This window comes from Rhinoderma darwinii, chromosome 11, assembly GCF_050947455.1.
Source record: "Rhinoderma darwinii isolate aRhiDar2 chromosome 11, aRhiDar2.hap1, whole genome shotgun sequence".
NCBI classification, from domain to species: domain Eukaryota; kingdom Metazoa; phylum Chordata; class Amphibia; order Anura; family Rhinodermatidae; genus Rhinoderma; species Rhinoderma darwinii.
In genome coordinates, this window is record NC_134697.1 from 80,719,658 (window position 1) to 80,744,133 (window position 24,476).

At 43.5% G+C, this 24,476-nt stretch overlaps 1 protein-coding gene across 1 annotated transcript in view; it reads right to left on the reverse strand.

Annotated features, from left to right (window-relative positions):
• Positions 1 to 365: 365 nt before the first annotated feature.
• Positions 366 to 24,476, reverse strand: part of ECHS1 (enoyl-CoA hydratase, short chain 1) — a 47,961-nt gene continuing 23,850 nt past the window's right edge. Inside the window, exons 6-8 of the mRNA XM_075841828.1 lie at positions 16,344 to 16,463; positions 4,027 to 4,094; positions 366 to 673 (exon numbers count right to left, since the gene is read on the reverse strand). Coding sequence (XP_075697943.1) covers positions 608 to 673; positions 4,027 to 4,094; positions 16,344 to 16,463 — 254 coding nt within the window. The 3' untranslated portion in view covers positions 366 to 607. The remainder of the gene's footprint in view (positions 674 to 4,026; positions 4,095 to 16,343; positions 16,464 to 24,476) is intronic.

Sequence of the window (24,476 nt, forward strand, 5' to 3'; positions counted from 1 at the left end):
GCACCCCTACCAAAAATTGTTTAGAGAAAACGGCTAAAAACAACCACTACACTCTTAGAGTACAGCGTTTTTTGTAGGGCTAAAAATTCCTTCAGGAATTTTGAAGCGGATTTTGAATTGACGGCGTTGTTCGACCTCTTTTTTTGGGTCTTTTTAAGCCGTTGAAGCAAATGCAAAAGACGCACGCAAAAAAGCACCAAACCAGTGCCGCAGGTATTTTCTGCCTCCTATTAATTTTCAAGCGAAAACCACTTGAAAACCATCAGCCCCCCCCACTCACAGTAAAATAACCATCCGTCCCTCCACTCGGATTCCCCCTCATTCCTAGGTTTCATAAATGAGTAATATTCATGAGAGAGAAAAAATTATTAAAAAAATCCCATTACTTTTATTGAGTTTCACATTTACATAGGTCACGGAGCCTTCAATACAATTATAGCCATCAGGAATACACATGTTTCTAGAATAAATTTGCTCTTTCACAAGTCTGAAAGATGATTCACTGGAACATTCATTCTCCAAGTGCTTTGTTTTGGAAGAATTAAGGCCGTGTACAGAATCAACTGGAGGAGAACAAGATCGAAATATGTGCACAGTCATCCAGAGTCTAGTGGTCATTAAAGTTGGTCTTCCTCTTCTCTACAAAAGCAGTCATTCCTTCTTTACGGTCATCCTACAAAAAATAATCACAAGCAATGAACGATTGCATTCGGTACACGGTTATACAATTATTATTATTTTTCAAACCATTTATTTGATAAGAAAAAGACGAGAAAAAAAAAAAAGTGTATTTTCCCCACAGCTGGAAAACTGTTTGAGGGGCTATTGAGGGACTATATACAGGATTATGTGACAAATAGTATTATAAGTGACAGCCAGCACGGTTTTACTAAGGACAGAAGTTGTCAAACTAACCTGATCTCTTTTTATGAAGAGGTGAGCAGAAGCCTAGACAGAGGGGCCGCTGTGGATATAGTGTTTTTATGAAGAGGTAAGCAGAAGCCTAGACAGAGGGGCCGCTGTGGATTTAGTGTTTTTGGACTTTGCAAAAGCATTTGACACTGTCCCCCATAGACGTCTAATGGGTAAATTAAGGACTATAGGTTTAGAAAGTATGGTTTGAAATAGGATTGAGAATTGGCTCAAGGACCGTATCCAGAGAGTTGTGGTCAATGATTCCTACTCTGAATGGTCCCCAGTTATAAGTGGTGTACCCCAGGGTTCAGTGCTGGGACAACTATTATTCAGCTTATTTATTAATGATATAGAGGATGGGATTAATAGCAGTGTTTATTTTTGCAGATGACACCAAGCTATGTAGTAATGTTCAGTCTATGGAAGAGGTTTGTGAATTGCAGGCAGATTTAGACACACCGAGTGTTTGGGCGTCCCCTTGGTAAATGAGGTTTAATGTAGATAAATGTAAAGTTATGCATCTGGGTACGAACAACCTGCATTTATCATATGTCCTAGGGGGAGCTACACTGGCGGACTCACTTGTTGAGAAGGATCTGGGTGTACTTGTAAATCATAAACTAAATAACAGCATGCAATGTCAATCAGCTGCTTCAAAGGCCAGCAGGATATTGTCGTGAATTAACAGAGGCATGGACTCGCGGGACAGGGATGTAATATTACCACTTTACAAAGCATTAGTGAGGCCTCATCTAGAATATGCAGTTCAGTTCTGGGCTCCAGTTTATAGAAAGGAGGAAAAAATACAAAGAAGAGCAGCGAAGCTAATAAGGGGCATGGAGAATCTAAGTTATGAGGAAAGATTAAAATAATTAAACCTATTTAGCCTTGAAAAGAGACGACTAAGGGGGGACATGATTAACTTATATAAATATATGAACGGCACATACAAAAAATATGGTGAAATCCTGTTCCATGTAAAACCCCCTCAAAAAACAAGGGGGCACTCACTCCGTCTGGAGAAAAAAAAAGGTTCAACCTGCAGAGGCGACAAGGCTTCTTTACTGTGAGAACTGTGAATCTATGGAATAGTCACCGCAGGAGCCGTCACAGCAGGGACAGGAGAGGCTGCAAAAAAGGCAAAGATATTTTTTCGTTCTAGGAAATTATCAGCTCCTATGTCAATGTGTAGAAATTTTTCCCATGCCTTGGTTGAACTTGATGGACATGTGTCTTTTTTTCAACCGTACTAACTTTGTAACACGTCTCAGGAAGTCCTAATAGTGCATCTTACTCCACAAATCAGAAAATGTGGAGTAAGAGGCACCATCAACCACGTATGGTGGTCCTGCCCAGTGGCACTAGCTTACTGGAATAGAGTAGAACACCTAATTAACTCTAAATTGCACTTGTAAATTAGATTATCACTCTGGTCGGCATTGTTGAAGGAGGACATCCCTGATGTGCCCAAGAACAATAGAGAGTTCATCTCCCATATTTAATCCACTGCTAAATGGACCATAGCATTAACTGGAAATCCTTAACTAGTCCATTTTTGAGGACATTGAATAAAATTAAAGAGAGAGATCCAACAATTTGAGAAAATAGTATCCTAGAAAATAAGCTCCTGAAGTATAACCCTCAATGGTCGAGCTGGTCTGATTTACATGCTCGGACCACAGTTTGCCCATATAAATTTATTCAACAGTCGCTGTATATGGGAGATGGCTTGTAGAGGGATTATTACAGGAAGGGCTCTAAATAAATACATTTGTGGAGGCAAAATTGTCATTCTAAATGGCTAGGAGTCTGCCCGTCCACGATATGTGGTATCTAACCCATTCCTCAAGAAGTTTTCTGATGGATGCAAATTTTTTGGGGTAGTTGCTCTTCAGTTGTAATCTGGCCATTACATTTCGTCCGAGCCTCTCCTGTTAGAGAAGGAATCGATTGGGCAGTTAACCAATCGGGCAGGTCGGAAGTAGTCAATGAGGGGGGTCGTGCCATAAAGAGTTACAGAATTGGTTCATGGTATTCAATATGTGAAGGGGATTTGTGGTGAGTGTTATGAAGTTGGTATATCTGTTTACCTTTAATGTGATCGTTCAGTTTAGGTGCAAACATGGAGGTAGTTTTATCGGAGTAAACCGATAGCTTCGCTATACCCCACCGGAGTGCTTTTTCGGCCTTATTCTCCTCTAACACCCTGAGAAAAACAACGTGTTTGTAGTATTTGAGATTTTAATAAGGTGCTGGGATTATTAATATATTTACGTTCCAACCCGGTATGGATGTGCTTTTGAAGTTTAGAACCTTGAGCCAATAAAATTCCACGTATTCCAGCTTTATGTGCCAACCGTATACGAGTGGGAGATGATGCCAGTTGTGTATATGTGGTGAAATAGTCCGGAAGGGAATTAGTAATAATTGGGACTACTTCAGGGTGCGTCACAAGGGTATCATTCAATCACCAGGATGGTATAAGTGTGGAGTTACCAATACATACATGTAAGGTATGGAGATTATGATCAGACCAAGCACATGGAGTATAGGCGGTAGTGTGAGGTCGTCTAGTGGCAAGATAGGACGATGTTAGAATGTAGTCTATCCTAGAGTAACGGTCGTGACCTGTAGAGTAAAACGAGTACTCCCCGTTCAGGGGATGATCTAGGGGCTATAGATCTACAAGAGATAATGGTTTCATATTGTATAGAATAGGATTTTGAGGCTGAAGATGAAGAGGTGTTAGAATTGCTTCTATCCCATTGTGCATTCATCCCCCAAGGATTATATAAGAGTTGGAATTTTTCTAGTTGTCGGTAGAAATGACTATAGAAGGTAGATGCGGATGTATTGGGTGCATAAATCGATGCAAGCGTGATACGCGGTCCTGCTAGCTGCCCTGTGAAGATGATGTATCTGCTGTCTGGGTCTATGATAGAGTCTGTTACCGGATATGGTAGTGTATTTCTGAAAAGAATCGCAACTCTTTTGGTTTTTGTGTCCGAGGCAGACAAGGGAAATTCCTGAAAACGATTTATCAAAAAATCTGGGGTAACTGGAATGGATAAAAGGTTATACAATTATATTAAACACAGTTTTCACACTTACAGTAGCAAATGTAGAGTGGAAAAGTCGCTTTTCAAGTCTATTCCCCTCCGACAAAGATAATTCAAATGCTAAAGAAAAAGAGACAATTAACATTTTTTTATTTTTTTTTAGTGAATGCAAAAATAACACTTAAAGGACGGGTGTCGAAGAAAACATTTTTTATATCAATTTGCTTTTAGTGTTTTATTTAAAAAAAATATATTTATTTGTGTGTTTGTGTTTTACTTTTTTTTATTTTCTAACTTTTTCTTCTCTATCGGGGCTGAAAATTTTTTTTTCATCTCTGTATGTGTCGATTAACGACACATACAGAGATGGAATACGGCACATACAGTCCCATAGTGAATGCGAACGGGAGCCGGTCCATTCACTATGGTGTACGCCGTCTGTGTGGGAACGGCGCATGCGCCGCTCCCACACAGTCCAAATGGAAGGTCTTCGGCCGAGCGACATCCGGCGCCATTTTCTTGGGGACCGGAAGCCGCGGCCGGACAGTAAGATGACTACTTCCGGTCGCGGCTTCCGGACATGTGTTCTGAAGCAAGCACTAGGAGCGGACGGACCGGAGGCGGCAGGAGCAGGTAAGTTATGTCTGTGAGGTGTGTGTATGTTCGTGTTTTACTGTGTGATTACCACTGTATCTAATCCTACTACACTGTGTATTCGCTCCAAAAATTGCGGCACACAGTGTAGGAGGTTTGAACATTCAATCCCCTCCTTTCTCCTGCCACTAGCCAGGATAAAGGAGGGGGGATTGTTTGAGGACGCTAGAGCGAGTGTGTTTTCTCAAATTTTGCAGCATAAAGCAATGTGGTTGCTTTACCACATGCCAATGCTGCAATTTTGGGAATTGCTCCCTCTAGTGACCAGCACAGGTAAATATTATAATTTAGAATCTAATTTATAATATTTCCTGACTCGTGGAAAAATTAAAACAATTAGAACAATGTTGAATCATTTATACACTGTTTAACTAAAAAAATAAAATAATTTCTAGCGACACATTCCCTTTAAGATATGTAAAACAAACCTAGAGAGAGTCGACAGTTCCCTAATTGTTTTTATTGTTCCAATGTATCCATTCTTTTAACGGTTTGCTCACTAACCCCTTTCATTTCTATGGCCCCATGCACACTGCTGTGCTTCTCACGGATCTGTGGGGGCCGTGGGACTCATAGCAAGTCCTATTCCTGTCCGTGTTTGCGGATCGGTCTCACCCATTCAAGTCTGTGGCTACCTGAGAACCATGGACGGCACACGGATGCCGTCCGTATTTTGCGGATGAGTTGTTCAGCAAAGTTCTGAGGCTGACACCACACAGAAGAGGCTGCTGGAAACTGCAGCAACAACATCCAGGAGCAGCTTCATGTCTCGCCGAATGGATGTAGAGCGCTGCGTCACATGGATACAGCTAATGACAGAATTTCCTGTCTTACGTTTTTGTTTTTTTTGCAGATCCATGAATACGGATGGATGACACAGATGTGTTAGTCTCGTTTGCTTTCTTTAAAAATCACAGACGGCTATCTTCCACACAAACCGTTTGACCTGTATAGCTGCATGGCTGTAATGGGGGGGGGGGGGGGGGGGAGTTGTTTTACTTGAGTTGCGCGCTTTGGACAAACACGTACACTTTATTGCAGTGTACATTTATTCTATCCGTTAAACTTATTCATAGGCCCAATTCACACGATTAAGGCTAAAATAATGTCATATTGCCCCGTATACGTTAGTATAGCTTTTTTCTGATATATGCAATAGAGTAGTCGACTACATGATTTCATACAGAGGCAGCCAGTAAACAAAAAAAAAAAATAAAAAAAAAAAAAAAAGGCATAAGAGGGAAATAAAAGGAATAAAATAATAGAAATAACTTTTCGTTCAAGTGATTTCATCGGTTTATGCAAATAAAAATAAAAAAAGCTGTTAATAGATTGACAATTGGGTTAGATTTGGCTAGCCACACCCAGGCGTGATTACGGCCAGACATGATGAATCTAAACATTGCTTACATAAAACCTGTCTGGCAATGTGAAGCAGGCTAGGTCTTAAAAAGGAGCACGTAATACCACGTTTTAAAGAGATTCAAAATACAGGTGTGAAACAAAGTCATTGTAATATACTAGTCTGAAAAGTATTACCAAGCCATTGCGAAGGCTCTCGGACTTCAGCAAACCACAGCGAGAGCCATTATCCACAAATGGAGAAAATTGGGAAAAGTGGTGAAGCTTCCCAGGAGTGGCCAAACCACCAAGATTTCACCAAGAGCGCATCGACTACTCATCCAGGAGGTCACAAAAGTACAAAGACGGACACCAAAAGAACTGCAGGCCTCGCTTGTCTCAGTTAAGGTCAATGTCCACGATTCCACAAAAAGACAGACAAAACGTACAAAAATGTCATCCACTGAAGAACTGCAAGGTGCAAACCACTTGCTAACCAAAAATAACACAAAGGCTCTTCTCACATTTGCCAAAGATGATTTAGATTACTCCACAGATTATCCCAAAAATCTTGGGACAGAGGAGTCAGAAGTAGAACTTTTTGGAACATATGCGTCTCGTTACATCTGGAGTAAAGTCTGGTGCTGCTTTGCTTCTGCAGGACCTGAACGACGTGTCAATGGATGGAACCAGGAGTCCTGCTCTCTATGAGAAACTCCTTTAGGAGACCGTCCGCCCGTCAGTTTCTGACCTGAAGCTCAAGCGCAGTTGGGTTATGCAGCAAGGCAATGATCCTTAGCACACAAGCAAGTCCACCTCTGAAAGGCCCAATAGAAACAAACGTAAGAATTAGTCTTACCGGTAATTCCGTTTCCTGGAGTCCCCCATGACGGCACACTAGGAGGAGGTTCCCTTGACCTCTGGCAGGAACTTGCTAATCCTAACTATGTTAATTTCACATACCACTAAGTAGGCGTGATTGGTAAATGTATGCCGTCACGGGGGACTCAAGGACTAATTCTTACTTTCCATATCGTCCCGCATAACGGCACACTAGGAGAATACCAAATGAGATGGTTTAGGGTGGGACTATTGCCTGGAGTACTTTGGGGCCGAAGGCTAAGTCTCCACTGGATGAAAGGTCTAGCCTATAATGTTTTGCAAAGGTAAGGGAGCTGGCCCAAGTATCTGCAGTACAAATCTGGTCCAGCGAAGCTCCTCCCTTTTCTGCCCATGATGCAGCTGTGGATCTGGTGGAATGGGCCCTGATGTTTACAGGCACTGACTTTCCTTCAAGAGAATAACACATTTTAATTGTTGTCCTTATCTAGCAATGGTAGCTTTTGAGGTTTTTTTTGTCCTTTCTTTTCCCCAAAAATTGGACAAGGAGGTTAGAATCTTTCCGCCAGTCTGCAGTAACCTGTAACTAAGGACAATCTCCTGATTTCTATGAAAATCTGATACGACCTTTGGAAGGAAATTAGGATCCAGCTTTAGTACTATTTTATCATCTGTTATCCTAAGGTACAGTTCTTCTGTGGATAGCGCCTGTATTTCCCCCATTCTCTTTGCTGTGGCGATCACTATTAGAAAGGCAACTTTAAAGGGACAAGGGTTTGATGTCTATGTCTTCGATTGGTTCAAAGGGGGGGTCTGGTTAGGGCCCTGAGGACAACGCCATGCTCCCATTGCGGGGATGACTGTCCAATGGTCGGCCTGAGGGTATGTGCACACACACTAATTACGTCCGTAACTGACGGACGTATTTCGGCCGCAAGTCCCGGACCGAACACAGTGCAGGGAGCCGGGCTCCTAGCATCATAGTTATATACGATGCTAGGAGTCCCTGCCTCTCTGCAGGACAACTGTCCCGTACTGTAATCATATTTTCTGTACAGGACAGTAGTTCCACGGAGAGGCAGGGACTCCTAGCATCGTACATAAGTATGATGCTAGGAGCCCGGCTCCCTGCACTGTGTTCGGCCCGGTACTTGCGGCCGAAATACGTCCGTCAATTACGGACGTAATTAGTGTGTGTGCACATACCCTTAGTCTTGAGGCAGCACACATGAATCTTTTCACCCACCTGTGTTCTGACAATTGGGGGTCAAAAAAAATGTACTAAGTGCCGAGACCTGTACTCGGAGGGTGCTTGGTCTAAGACCTAGAGCCAGCCCCTCCTGTAAAGTCCAAAATCTGCTGGATGACTAGATGATTCTGGTCCGGGGTTTGGTCTACACACCAGGAGTTACATTTCTTCAAAATCTTTAGGTAAATTGCAGAAGTAACTGGTTTACGACTAGCTTTTAGGGTTGTTATTACCTTCTGGGATAAACCCCTTTCTTTGAGCAGTGCCCCTTCAGGATCCAGGCTGATAAGTGAAGGTTCTGGAGATTCTGATATCTTAACGGCCCCTGTATTATTAGATTTGGTCTTAAAAGGAAGTTCTATTGGGTCTTCCAGTGCCAATTCCCTCAGGATTGGAAACCAGGTCTTTTTTGGACAGAATAGATCAAAATGAGTTTCAGATCTTCCTTGTAAAACTTTTGAAGGACCCTTGATATCAGCGGGAGTGGTGGAAAGGCGTATGCTAGATCCATGTCCCAAGGCTGAGATAGGCATAGATGCGCTAGGGGACGATCCTGGGGGTTTAGAAAGAAGAAGAACTCTGTTTTGGAATTTAATCTGTTCGCAAACAGGTCCACTTGAGGAAACCCCCATAGCTGTGTGATCTGAAGAAAGACATCCTGATTTAAACTAGGGCTGAGGAGGGAGGCCAATGTAGAAAATAAAGGGGTAGTGAGGTTAGAGAGGGGTCAGACTATATTGGTGGGGGGAGAAACAGACGGTGGGGAGAGGACTAGGCAACAAGATAAGGAGATCCTTTCGTTACAAAACAGCAGTGAAAATAAAAAAGGCCCAAATGTCAAATAATCACATTTCTGATACTGAAAGTGAAACATTTAAAGGCAAGTTAAAGTGTATGTTCACAAATGCCAGAAGTCTAGCAAGCAAAATGAGGGAGCTGAAGGCCTTGGTACTGGAAGAAGATATAGATATAGTTGGTGTTGCTGAAACATGGCTGGACTCTTCACATGATTGGGCTGTAAATCTACAGGGTTTTACACGGTTTTGGAAAGACAGGGCAAATAGTAAAGGCGGTGCTGTATGTCTGTATGTGAGAAGTGATATGAAGGGGAGTGTGAATGAGACATTAGAGGGTGAAGATTGTGAGGAGGTTGAAACCTTGTGGGTGGAATTACAAAGGGAGGTAAACCCTGAAAAAATTACTTTTGGTGTAATCTATAGACCCCCCAAAATAACTGAAGAGATAGAAGGTCGGCTATATAAACAGATGGAGCGGGCTGCACAGGCGGGTACTGTAGTGATAATGGGAGATTTTAATTACCGGGATATTAATTGGTGTCATGGTTCAGCTTCAACTGCAAAGGGGAGACATTTCTTCATTCAACCTGTTGCAGGAAAATTTTATGGCCCAGTTTGTGGAAGACCCGACTAGAGGTCAAGCTCAGTTGGATCTGGTCATTTCTAATAATGCAGATCTTGTTGGGAATGTCAATGTTCGTGAAAACCTAGGTAACAGTGATCACTATAGTTAAATTTTACCTATACTGTAAAAAACAAACACAGGCTGGGAGGGCAAAAACACTACATTTTAAGAAGGTCAATTTCCCCAGGATGAGGGCTGCAATTCAGGACATAGACTGGGAAGAACTTATGTCAAATAATGGTACAAATGATAAATGGGAGATTTTCAAATCTACTTTGGGTAATTATAGTGCAAAATTTATTCCTATAGGTAACAAGTATAAACGACTAAAATTAAACCCCACATGGCTTACACCTTCTGTAAAAAGGGCAACATGTGACAAAAAAAGGGCATTTAAAAAATACAAATCTGAGGGTACATCTGCAGCCTTTGTAAAATATAAAGAGCTTAATAAAATCTGTAAAAAGATAATAAAATCAGCAAAAATACAAAATGAAAGGCGGGTGGCCAAGGATAGTAAAACAAATCCTAAAAAAATTCTTCAAGCATATAAATGCAAAAAAGCCAAGGTCTGAACATGTAGGACCCCTAGATAGTGGTAATGGGGAGTTGGTCACAGGGGATCAAGAGAAGGCAGAGTTACTAAATGTTACTAAATGGGTTACTAAAGCAGAGTTACTACATGGGTTCTTCTATATACAACAGAAGAAAGAGCAGCTGATGTAGCCGCTGCCGATGCTCTTAATATATCAGTTGATATACTGAATTGGATGAATGTAGATATGGTGCAAGCTAAATTAAATAAATGTACACAAGGCCCCGGGACCAGATGGGTTACACCCTAGAGTTCTTAAGGAGCTTAGTTCAGTTATTTCTGTCCCCCTCTTCATAATATTTAGAGAGTCTCTCATGACTGGTATAGTGCCAAGGGACTGGCGCAGGGCAAATGTGGTGCCTATTTTCAAAAAGGGCTCTTGGTCTTCGCCGGGTTATTATAGACCAGTAAGCTTAACATCAATTGTGGGGAAAATGTTTGAGGGGCTATTGAGGGACTATATACAGAATTATGTGACAATAAATAGTATTATAAGTGACAGCCAGCACGGTTTTACAAAGGACAGAAGCTGTCAAACCAACCTGATTTGTTTTTATGAAGAGGTAAGCAGAAGCCTAGATAGAGGGGCCACTGTGGATATTGTCTTTTTGGACTTTGCAAAGGCATTTGACACTGTCCCCCATAGACGTCTAATGGGTAAATTTAAGGACTATAGGTTTAGATAGTATAGTTTGTAATTGGATTGAGAATTGGCTCAAGGACCGTATCCAGAGAGTTGTGGTCAATGATTCCTACTCTGAATGGTCCCCGGTAATAAGTGGTGTACCCCAGGGTTCAGTGCTGGGACCACTATTATTCAACTTATTTATTAATGATATAGAGGATGGGATTAATAGCACTATTTCTATTTTTTAAGATGATACCAAGCTATGTAGTAATGTTCAGACTATGGAAGATGTTTGTGAATTGCAGGCAGATTTAAACAAACTAAGTGTTTGGGCGTCCACTTGGCAAATTAAGTTTAATGTAGATAAATGTAAAGTTATGCACCTGGGTACGAACAACCTGCAGGCATCATATGTCCTAGGGGGAGCTATACTGGGGGAGTCACTTGTTGAGAAGGATCTGGGTGTAATTGTAAATCATAAGCTAAATAAGAGCATGCAGTGTCAATCAGCTGCTTCAAAGGCCAGCAAAATATTGTCGTGTATCAAAAGAGGCATGGACTCGCGGGACAGGGATGTAATATTACCACTTTACAAAGCATTAGTGAGGCCTCATCTAGAATATGCAGTTCAGTTCTGGCCTCCAGTTCACAGAAAGGATGCCCTGGAGTTGGAAAAAATACAAAGAAGAGCAACGAAGCTAATAAGGGGCATGGAGAATCTAAGTTATGAGGAAAGATTAAAAGAACTAAACCTATTTAGCCTTGAGAAAAGACGACTAAGGGGGGACATGATTAACTTATATAAATATATGAATGGCGCATACAAAAAATATGGTGAAATCCTGTTCAAAGAAAAATACAAAGAAGAGCAACAAAGCTAATAAGGGGCATGGAGTATCTAAGTTATGAGGAAAGATTAAAAGAACTAAACCTATTTAGCCTTGAGAAAAGACGACTAAGGGGGGACATGATTAACTTATATAAATATATTAATGGCCCATACAAAAAATATGGTGAAATGCTGTTCCATGTAAAACCCCCTCAAAAAACAAGGGGGCACTCCTTCCATCTGGAGAAAAGAAAGGTTCAACCTGCAGAGGCGAAAAGCCTTCTTTACTGTGAGAACGGTGAATCTATGGAATAGTCACCGCAGGAGCCGTCACAGCAGGGACAGGAGATGGCTTTAAAAAAGGCTTAGATAATTTCCCAGAACAAAAAAATATTAGCTCCTATGTGTAGAAATTTTTTACTTCCCCTTTCCCATCCCTTGGTTGAACTTGATGGACATGTGTCTTTTTTCAACCGTACTATGTAACTATGATTTAGAGACCATTCGCCCGGATCTAGGTTTTTCCTGCTGAGGAAATCTTTCTCCGTATTCTCCAAGCCTTTAAGGTGGATGGCCGATAGAGAAAGGTGGTTTTGTTCTGCCCAAAAGAATATTCTTTGAGACCGTGAGAGAAGGGTGGGAGATCTGGTACCCCCTGGTGTTTCAGAAAATATACTGTCGTCAAGTTGTCTGACAGTATCTGGACATGGTTGTTCTGAAAGTTGAAGGAACTTGACTTCAGTGTTTCCCAGACTGCTCTCAATTCTCGGTAACTTGAGGATCGAGCCGCTATGGTCGGTGGCCAAGTCCCCTGAATATAATTGACTGGGAGTTTGGCTCCCCAACCTTTTTTGCTTGCATCTGTCAGAATTAGGATTGCTGGAGACGGATGCCAAATTACACCCCTCCTGAGGTTTGAGTGCTCGGTCCACCAATATAAGGAAGTTTTTATCTTCGGAGGTATTTTTATCTTCCGATCTAGGGAGAACTGTTTTTTTGTCCCATGAGGAAAGTATCCACCTCTGGAGTGGACGGGAATGGTTTTGGCTCCAGGACACTGACTGAATGCAGGCTGTCATCTGACCTAGTATACTCATTGCCGCTCTTATTCTGTAAGAGGTGGCTTTTTGAAAATTCCTGATATTGGAGATTATAGTCTCTTATTTTTCTCCCGGGAAGAAGGACATCTGTAGGGTAGAGTCCAGTATGACCCCTAGAAATTTCATCAGAGTGTCTAGAATCAAGTTTGATAATTTGATAGTTTATGATCCAACCCAGTTCTGCTAGTTGGCTTGTCACTAGCTTTACCTGAATGGAAAGAATCTCCTGGGTCTCTGCTGTAATCAGGCAGTCATCCAGATAGGAGATTATAATAATTCCATGTCTGTGAAATGAAGCTATCACTTCTATCATAATTTTTGTAAATACCCTTGGGGCGGATGAAATTCCGAAGTGGAGAGCTGTAAATTGGTAATGGACCACCTGGCCCGTCGAGTCCTTTACTGCAAATCTTAGGAACCTATAGATCTCGGGTGCACATGTAAGCCCCTTTCTTTATTAAGGGAGTGGTGGATGTTAAGTTTTCCATCTTGAACCTCCTGTAAATTATCGAATTGTTGAGAGGTTTCAGGTTTATGATTAGCCTATATGAACGGTCTGGCTTTTTTTTTTATAAGAAAGAGAGGAGTAGTGACCTTCTCCCCAATGATCCTGTGGTGCCTGAGATATTACTCCTCTCTGGTGTAGGTTTCGGATGTTGTCAAACATCTGATTTCTCAGAAATTGTGAGGGTTGTGTTGTCAGAACAAATCTCTTTCCGAGGAAGGGTTGAGAATTCCACTCGGTGGCCGTTTGTTATGTCTAGGACCCATTTGTTCTGGGTGATGTTGCTGCATAGACTGTAGAATTTTAGCAACCTTCCTCCGACCCTGGCGTCATGGTCTGTTTTCCTGTCTATTCGGATTGAGCAAGAAGCCTCTACACCTCTCCCCGTTTGGATAGCTCCAACGACCTGTCTTTCGTTTCCCTCTATAGTTTTCACCCTGGGGTCTTTGGGAACGAAAGGGAAACTTCCTTTTAGTTGGTCTATCCTCTGGAAATCCTATTTTCCTATATGCCGCCTTCTCTAGGATCTTGTCTAGGTATGGGCCAAAAACTTAGCCCCCCCACCCCCCTAAACGGGATGTTACAAAGCCTATCAGTGAGTCCTGAGTCACCAAGATAGATGGAATGTCTTTTGCCTGATCTGCCTGAACAATCCATGAGAGAAGAGGCAGGTGCAGGAAGAATTATCTTCGGAAGACTGAACCCAGGATACTGACCAGAGTATCCACTGCACAAGACAGAAAAAGAAGGAACCACAGTATTTGGGCCAGACATCTGCTGAGGAAGACCGCTATCAAGTAGATCCTACTGTCATGTAGGTGACAGAGAGAGAGCTGTACGTGGCTCTCTGCCTACTATAGAAGTAACAAGACCGCTAAAGTGTGGTCACCTAAATTATCCAAGTAGGCGATCACTGAGGAATAGTTGGAATGGATGGAATAGGGCACCCCTAATGAGGGGAGTCCAGAAAAAAAAAAAAACAAGAAACAGATGGAGCTCCCACTGTGTTGCACAACAAACGGCCAGGGAGAGAAGAATAGATGCTACAAAGTTGGATATTGATCCCAGCAGATTAGAATTGTCAGAGAAGGTAAGCAAGCGAGGCTTCCATGTAGGAAGTAACCTGGGAAGTCATTAAGGAAGGAGTAAGAATGGCTGGGAAGATTTAAAAGCAGTTCTGGTTGCATACACCAGGATATCTTCCAACCGGAAAAAAAACCTCATGGAATTAGAAACTGCAACTACCAAGGCGATTCCCATCATGGACACAATAGAAGCAGATGCCATATTAAAAAGGGAAGCCTGAGGCAGTGCTGATGAGCCATAGAGATGTGGAGTTCTGATATTCGTGGCAGAATAACTCCATCACTGACATCAGTGACCATCCAAAAATGTCTCCTCCTGACACAGTTGAGTTACGATGGGGCAGGCAGTCCGATCCTTCTGGACCTAAAAAATGGACTAGGAGGAAAAAAATGGGCTACTTCGCAAAGCCAAGGTGTCTGGGATTAAGCGGATCCAAGAATCGTGAAGAGAAGGGGCCTGCCCACAACCTGAGCAGTTCCGAGTGAAAGCTGGTGATTGGGGCAGTAATCTTTGTCTCCGATGTTACTGGCAGCAAATCTACTCCAGTGTTAGACCAAGAGACAGAAGGCAGTGAACCCTCTTTTTTTAAGGGGTATAGTTAGCATTTTGACGCCACAGGTTTTTTTTTTCTTTTTTATTAGAAGTGAACGCTCAGTAGGTGGTGCAAAGTGAAAATTGCAATTTTCCACTGATATGCCATTTTAGTGCATAATGTTTTGCCCAGTGCCACTGAAGAAAGATACCTTATAAATCGTTAAGCGGGTTCTCCCGGGTATGCGATGAGATATATGTGGACGTAAACTGCTGTTTGGGCACGCTGTAGGTTTCACAATGGAGGGAGCGCCATTTGGAGTGCAGAATTTTCTTGGTAGTTGTTCTGTTTGGGATTTTACTTGTATTTAGGTTTATAATGTGGGGGCAAATGTAAGCTGTGCGGAGTACATCATGGGCATAAGAGGGAATAATAATGGGGTAAATAAATAATAAATTCAGATATGTGGCCGGTGTCGCACTGATAAATGGCGCCCGATCTTATCCTCTTTTCGAACGCTCTGCACATTTTGCGTCGCTATATTCTCAGAGCCAGAACTTCTTCATTTTTTCTTCACCGGAGCTTGTGGGGGCTTATTTGTTGCAGGACAATCTGTAGTTTTCATTGGTACCATGTTGGGGCACACAAAAAAATTTTTGATCACTTTTTATTTGATGGTTTTTGGTCACCTTGCTTACCAAAAAAATGAATTCTGATAATGTTTTTGCGCCGTTCACTATAAATTATACTTACTTTATTGTGCGGGTTGATACCATTACGGCGACACCAAAGAGATGGTCTAGAGCTTGCCGAAGTTGCACAGTCCTGTCAAGTACATGACCTAGTTGCACTATTTCTCTATTAGGAGCCCAGACTAGTAAGTCTATTTTACCAAATTTCACTCACAATTCTGAGTTGTGCGGTAGATGCTAAAATTCAGCTGTATTACGGCCTTGTGAAAGGGAGATTCCCATCTCTGACATTTATGGCATATCTACAGGATAGGCGCGAGTATCACCTCTGGGACCCACACCTATCTTTAAAATGGGGCTCCCTGACAGCCGTTGTCAACTTGTCCCGCTGCGTTACGAGATGGGCAGAAGTACGAAAAACGCTGAGCTACGTTGTTTCTGTATTTCCTATTCACTTCTGTGGGAGTAAGGGAAACAGTGCAGCTCAGCTGTTTCTGTACTCCCGGCTACCTTATGACTCAGTGGATGGAGAGCAACGACAGTGACACTAAGTAAGACATGGTGCCCCATTCTAGAAGATGGTGCGGGTTCCAGAGGTGGGACCAGCATTTATCGGTCATTTATGGAATACCCCGTGGATATGCCATAAATGTCCCAGATGAGAACACCACTTAAGAAAGATGCATAATAAAGACAAGATTTGCAAAATTTAAGTCAACTATCTTGTGCTCCCCATTCATAATGATCCAGAGTAAGGTAATTATTAATTTAAAAAAAATGTACAATTATCTACATTTGTTACACGTTTTGGGGATATAATAATATAAAGACAGACACATTTCATCGAGCAGCTGTCAAGACTCGTCTGATAAAAAAACAAAACCATCTTTCCTAACCTCCATTAACAGCTTCTTTTGCCATAGACACAATGAGTTTGGAGTTTTGGGCTATTTTCTCCCCACATGTGATGGCTTCATCCACAACCTTGTCCACTGGGTAAACTCTGCTGACAAGTCCTGTAGAGACAATAGCATAAAAAAAGTAAAAATTTTGTTCTCCCCAACTTACAGGGATTATCCGAGAAAAATATCGTAAACCGAGTAAAACAAATGAAGAGCAAAACTTTCCTGTGAAACTTTTCAAAGATCGTGCATTTTGCAAATGATCATTTTGTTGATGTTCGATTGTTTATCTGCAGTCAATTTACACCAGTTAACCCCTTAAATGCGGTAGTCTATTGCGATCGCCGCATTTAAGGCATTTAGAGCAGATGATCAGCCCCCACATTAAATCACGGGGGCTGGCGATGGTTGCCCTGGCAATCGGAAGCCAGACAATGGCTTCCTGTCAGAGTAACTGTCACGTCGCAATGACAGTTCGAACACATTACACTACGTGTGTAGTGTAATGTATTCCAGCAGCGATCAGAGCTGCAAGTCTCGTAGTCCCCTAGTGGGACAAGTGAAAAAGATACTAAACATGTTTTATAAAAGTTTAAAAAGTTATAAGTGACATAAACAAAAAATGCTTTTTTTTCCTAGAAGTCATTTATTATAGGAAAAAAATGAACACGTTAAAAAAAGTACACATATTTGGTATCACCGCATTCGTAACGACCCCAACTATGAAACGGATGTTATATTTCCTGCTCGGCGAATACCAAAAAAAAAAAAAAAAAAAAAAAACAAATGTCAGAATCACTATTTTTTGGTCACCCCCCCTCCCAAAACATGATCAAAAAGTCGCATGTACCCCAAAATAGTACCAATAAAAACTCCAACCCGTCCCGCAAAAAAACAAGACCTCCCACAGATATTTTGACTGAAAAATAAAAAAGCTATGGCTCTCAGAATATGGTGACACAAAATAAATGATTTTATAAAAAAAAAAAAAAAGTGATTTTATTGCGCAAACGCTGCAAAAAAAAAAAAAAAAAAAAAAACTATATACATACGGTAGCACCGTAATCGTATCAACCTGCAGAATAAAGGGGGCGTGGCTTGCCGCGGACCGGAGCGGACGCATACCTGCAGAGCTCCTGACTCCGCCGAGTGCAGACCGGGGATTCCGTTCCACTGCTCACTGCCAACAACTCTCCGGTAGGAACATCTTTCCCCCCGCACGGCCACGCTCAGTTTGAGACCTTTCTGGCCTCACTAGGCCGCCGGACATCTTGAGGCCTAGCGGCGCGAGTGAAGCCGCGGCCTCAATTACTATAAGCGCGGCGGCCGCGCATCAGAGGCCCTCGCCTGACACACTCACCGGAGCTGCCATTGGTCTGCCTGTCGGCCCTCCGCCCTCGTCCTAGTGTGGGGGCACAGAGAGGACTGCTCTACCACCTTTGTTCAGGCCGTGCCCCGCCTCTGGACTTGCGGCCTACCGCGGGAGAAGCCACGGCCTCGATTTTGGGGCCTCCCCACTCGCGGACGAGACCTTCCCAGTCCCCAGATACCGGACACCTCACTGGAGGCCTCACAGGGGGAATCCTGTGCACCTGTGGCTGATCTGACACGTTAATCTGGAGGTGAGAGGGAGAGGGGGCCAGAACCAACCCAAACACCATTCTACCAGCCTGCTAACACCCTGCAACTGGCTATGGGGGGGGGGGGGGGGGTCAGCTGCTGTAGCCAGCGTGCCCACACAGATCGAGTCCCCGACTCCCAACCCTGGGCCAGACCGGGAAACACAAGGGGCCTCCTACGCACCTGCACCCTACTCCACCTATATTGTTCCGGAATATACCTGCAGTTCCCCAGCACATTGCCATCTTGAACTATATTGCTATTGTCGCCATACTACTATATGGACAAGCCTGGCTCTAATTTCTGAGGAAGACCTCTTGCCCACAGATTTGCACCTCTTGGGTGGGGGACAAACCTCCATATCTATGTTGCATTAACTTGGCCACTCTTCTCGGCTCGACATCCAAAAGCTTTGTCATCAGCAATGAAAGCTCCATAACCTTACACATGATCTAACTACCTGATTCTACTTACCCGCAGACCTAGCTGCTTGTATGATGGTCAAGATTGGGCAACAAAAGGCAAGAGACGTCAAAGCCACTAGCCTGGATAACATCGTTAAAAAGCCTCCACCCTCAAACGTCAGGGATCACCTCTCCACTACCACTAGACACGAGAAGGACATGGCTGCTAAGGCCCAGGCTGCACCCGTAGCAGATGCTGACAGTGACATGGATGATGCCGCACCTACCAGGGACTTGCCCGTCTCCAGATCCTTTATTAGCAGGGTTCTGAACAAGGCACTAGACCCGGTCGTCAAAGAGCTAGGTGACATCAAACAAGAAGTCCGCCAGATTGGCAACAGAGTTGAGCAACTGGAGTCTACTCAAGCCCACCTCATCCAACACGCTGAAGCTTCCACGTCCTCTTTTCTCGCCTGTGAGACCCACCTGAACTCGGTCATGGACAGGCTGGAAGACCAAGACAACAGAGGGCGCCGTAATAACTTGCGCTTGAAGGGTGTATCTGAATCGATTCCGGACGAATCCTTGTATACCTCGATCAAGCAAATTTTCGTTCAAATACTTGGCGACAACTACCGAGACGAAATCAGCATGGAAAGGGTTCACAGGGCTCTGCGAGCCAAACCTAAGCCCCAAGAACCTCCACGCGATGTTATTTGCCGCCTTTTTAGCTCAAAGGTCCGTGATGACATCTTGAAGCATTCGAGACTTTGTGATTCCCTCTTGTGGGAGGGTTCGAGGGTTTCTGTCTACCAAGATCTGGCAAGAGCCACGTTATCCAAACGCCAAATTCTGAAACCCTTCACGGAGTCCCTCCGGCGCAACAATATTGCATACAGATGGCTTTTCCCCTTCGGCATCTCCTTCATGATTGAAGGTAAAAGATTCATGGTTCGTAAACATGCGGACCTGGAGGTCGCACTGGTGGCCTTGAGAATTCCTGACCTGGAATTTCCGGACTGAGCTGAGGTTCAAAATCTGTCCGATCTGCCGCCATTACCCCCTCACGTGCCCTGAGAAACCGCCAATCCACACAACATGACCAGGAATCGTAAAAGATCTGGAAAATCGGCGCCTGGCAGAGTCTCCATGGACACTACTTGAACCCCTGGATCTCAGGGGGCACCAGCGGCTCCACATATCCTTTTTTATATTAAGGCTCTTGTTTCCTTATATACGCAGTTACGCACCGCCACTTTTTTGTAACCTCGTTATATGCATTCTGCGGGTTCACGCACTCTCCAGATTGCTTTAGAATGTTAGACCACTACATAATTAGCTTTAATGTTATTTTGAATGTTATCATTGCATAGCACTATCTCAAACCTTCTATTTGGGTTTGTCGATCTGAAATGTACTGTTATTATGGTACATACTTTGCCTATCTCCAGGCTTTTGTTTTGTTATATCATTTTGTTTTGAGATACCAGTTTTAACCCTGTATCTCCCAATTTTCGAGATGTTTTCTGTACCCGCTGAGATACTGAAACTTCCATATAAGAATGTGATGCCTCTATTTGCGGTCCTCCAACTGTTTCTCTCTCACCACTATGTCATTTGGCCACCTGGTGGCGCTATTCCTCTGTCTCCACCACTTATGCTTATCAATGACTAGTTCAGATATTTGAGTAACCTCCCTCAACACCAAAGGCCTGAATGACCCCAGGAAAAGGAGTCAAATTTTAGCGCTCCTGAAAAAGGAGAGGGCTGCTGTCATTCTTTTGCAGGAAACCCACTTTAAACCCCAAAAGCTACCCACTCTCTCACACTACCATTACACAACATGGTTTCATAGCACTCATCCTTCCTCCTCCTCCAAAGGGGTTAGCATAGCCTTTAAAAAGAATGTACCCTACATCCACTCAGTGTCTAAATCTGACCCAGAAGGTAGATTCCTTTTCATTAAGGGAACTCTTGCTGGCTCGCCCATCTCCTTTGCTAATTTATATGCTCCTAATCAGGGACAGCCTCAATGGTTAATTAAAACATTAAAGTTATTTAAAGAATTTGCAGGGGGGCTTTTGGTGGTGGGGGGAGATTTTAATGTTTCACTAGATCCTCTGCTAGATACGTCCTCCGCCAGGCCACCCATTGCGCATTCCTCCCTCAATTAATTAGAAGCTGCCTCCAACACCTGAACCTGATAGATGTCTGGCGACTTCATTTCCCCACTACTAAAGATTACTCCTTTTATTCCCATGCCCATGGGACCCACCATAGGATCGATTATCTCTTTATTTCTAGTAGACATCTGCCTATGGCGACTGCCCCTCGCATAGGCTCGATAACCCTATCTGACCACGCCCCCATTTCTCTTAACCTCAACATGGAAAACCTGCCCCCCAGGGCGTGGACTTGGTCCTTGAATTAAACCCTTTTGGATGATCCCCGCAATGTAACCTCCCTGTCTGCCCATCTTGTCGACTTCTTTCAGAGAAACAAAACTCCTGATATCTCAACGCCAATTGTGTGGGAAACACACAAAGTCTTCATCAGAGGGGAGCTCATTGCCCTTGGTGCTTACTGCAAAAAACAAAGAGAGAAGGAGCTCAACTCCATACTCTCGCAGATTTCTGCTCTTGAGAGAGTGGGTAAACGCTTACAAGCGCTTGAGATACAGGGGAATTTGAGTGACTTACGGAAGAAGTTGAAGGATTTACTTAATATTAAGTCAGCTAAAATTTATCAGCGTAGCTCTTTCAAATTTTATGCACACGGGGATAGAGGCTCCAAAATCATGACCAAACTTCTTAAAAAAACGTACAGAACAATCCTTTATCAAGGAGATCAAGACCCCCTCAGGTTCTCTACTGATATTGGAGATATAACAAGGGAGTTCTAGCAATACTATACGTCCCTATACAACTTACCCGAACCTTCGGACTCGCACACTCTCACTGAACAATTTCTCCAACATATAAATCTCCCCTCCCTCACGGACGTAGATAGAGACGCTCTCACTCAGCCCTTTACATTAGACGAGCTGTCCAAAGTTCTCTCATCCATACCCAATGGTAAAAGTCCTGGACCTGATGGCTTCCCCATTAGCTACTATAAAAAATTTAAACAGGTATTGTTACCCAAATTCCTTACTGTATGCAATAGTCTTTTGGAGGGCTCTACTCTACTCTACCTCCGCAGGCTCTGGAAGCAAATATTACCCTGTTCCACAAAGAGGGTAAAGATAGTGCAGAATGTGGAAGCTATCGGCCCATCTCCCTCCTTAACACGGATCTCAAATGGTGGGCAAAACTTCTGGCCAACAGACTCAATCCTCTCCTCTCCCGCTTGATCAACCCCGAACAAGTGGGGTTTGTGCCCGAGAGAGAAGGCAAGCATAACACCACCAGACTTCTTAACATAATTCATCATGCTACACAGAAGGGGATCCCTTTAGTCTTACTAGGGACCGATGCAGAGAAGGCTTTTGATAGGGTCAGGTGGTCCTTTATGCTTGCCACGCTACATAAATTTGGTTTTCCTGACAAGTTTATATCTGCAGTTTTCTCTCTATACACTACACCCAAGGCTAACTTACGCTTGAACGGCACAATCTCACCCGCCTTTAGCATAAATAACGGAACAAGACAGGGCTGCCCCCTCTCCCCAGCCTTATTCATCCTCACCTTAGAAACACTCATTCAGAAACTCATACAGACTACTGATATCTCAGGCATACAACTGGGGAACCACAACCACAAGACAGCTGCTTTTGCAGATGACCTCCTGCTGCTGGTCACTAACCCTAAGCAAGCATTCCCCTTAATACTGCAAGCTTTTAACTCCTTCGGTTATGTGTCAAACTTCAAAATTAATTATTCCAAGTCAGAAGTCCTTAATGTTTCTGCGCCGCTGGTGGATATATGCGACATACAACAACTGGCCCCTTTCCAATGGCCGCAACATAGCATCAAATATCTGGACGTTAAAGGGGTTGTCCGAGATATATTTTTATTTAAAAGTTAAACACACAATACACACATTAACTATTCCCTAATATACTTACCTGTGCAATCTTGCTTCTGTTCTCCGTTCTGGCAGCTCTTTTCTTCCGATCACCTGTCTTCTGACATCACGTTTTCTTCCTCCTCCACTGTCGTGTCGTGTCCCGATCACATGGTCTCGCCCCAGCGAGACCTCGGATGGGACACGACACGTCACTGGAGACGTGTCGTTTCTGCGGGTGCCCGCCCAGCCTATGCAGCTTTTTTTCACTGTGAGCGCGCCTATGCGTGTTCACAGTGAAAAAAGTGAAGAGGGACGGCACCCGCAGACTAGAGAGGTACAGTGACCTCTGTACTTTTAGTTCTTCCCCTATCAAAGCCTACACATAGTAGGCTTTGATAGGGGATCAGACAACTCGATGCAGCACACGGGTCGCATGCAGCCCTTGAGGCTGTTATCTGCGGCCCGCGGGACACCGTTGCGCCGTAGCACCGAGCAGGCCCAAGGAGGAGCCGCACTACGCTATTATAGGCTCTGCTACGATGTCAGGAGTCCCGGAGCAGAGCGTATAATATTAAACTGTAAAAGATCTTCTGGGGTCCTGTATCTAAGCCTACATTGTTAGGCTTAGATACAGTGGCTAAAAAAAATTGTCACACATGGAGCCTGTATCTAAGCCTAACACAATGTATGCTTAGATACAGGACCCCAGATGACATTCTTTTTATTCCTGTATAAGATTTGTGTTTTGGGGCCCTGTATCTAAGCCTAACATGTATTCTTAGATACATGGCCCATGTGTGACACAGTCTGCTTGGGTAATGTATCTAAGGCTACCTTGTGGTAGGCTTAGATACATGGTCAAACAGACAGTATCACACATGAGCAGTGTATCTAAGCATCACTTTTTTTTCGTAGTTATGTGTTTTTTACAGTTCAAGGACTACTTCAATGACACCCTTTTTTATTTTTAATAAAATCGTTAACCAGTGTTGTGTGTGTTATTTCATTACAATATTTTTTCTATGTCCTCATTTATTTTAAAATGTATTACTAGTTCATTACTGTCTAACAGCGTCCATTAGTAAGGCTTCATGCACACGAGCGTGTGTATTTTACACGCGTGAAAAACGTGCGTCAATCATGTCTGTGTGTGTGCGTTACGGCGGATTTACACGAACGTGCTATACGTCCGTGCAACCCGCGTGGTATTCACGCGGGTCACACGGACCTATGCAAGTCTATGGGGGCATGCAGACTGTCCGTGAGTTTTGCCCAGCGTAAGTACGCTGCGTAAACTCGCGACATGTTCTATATTTCTGCGTTTTTCGAGCATCACGCACCCATTGAAGTCAATGGGTGCGTAAAAATCACGCGCACCACACAGAAGCACTTCCGTGGGACGTGCGTGATTCGCGCAACAGCAGTAAAAAGTATGAATGTAAACAGGAAAGCACCACGTGCTTTTCTGTTTACAAACATCCAAACGTAGTGTCATAATGATGGTGGCTGCGCGGAAAGCACGCAGCTGCGCATCATATGAACATGACACGGAGCTGTCAAGTGCATTTTGTGCACGCAAAACGCCACCGTATTTGTGTGCGCAAAACGCACACGCTCGTGTAAATCCGCCCTTATGCATCAGTGTGCTTTTCGATTGTCGTGTGTTATTCACGCACTCACAAAGCCAGCACATTTTTTTCATCTAACAAATTGTGTAAATCACGCACCAAACACGTGTGTGCGGTGCGTGGTTTTCACGCATGCATTGACTTCAATGTGAGTGTAGGTGCAGGATAACGCACCAATAGAGGACATGCAGTATGTTTCACGCAGCGGACTCTCGCTGCGTGAAAAGTCACGCAAGTGTCAACGGCCCCATTGAAATAAATGGGTCGCGTGTGTTGTGCGTTTTTTCAAAGCACAGCACACGGACGTGATTCACGCTAGTGTAAATCGTGCCTAAGGCCCCATTATCAACAGGGTGAATCTCGCCCATGTGCTGATCGTGAAAACCACGCACAGCACACGCGACCCATTATTTTAAATTGGCCTGTTTTCATATGCGTTTCTCACGGGCGTCAATCTTACACGCAAG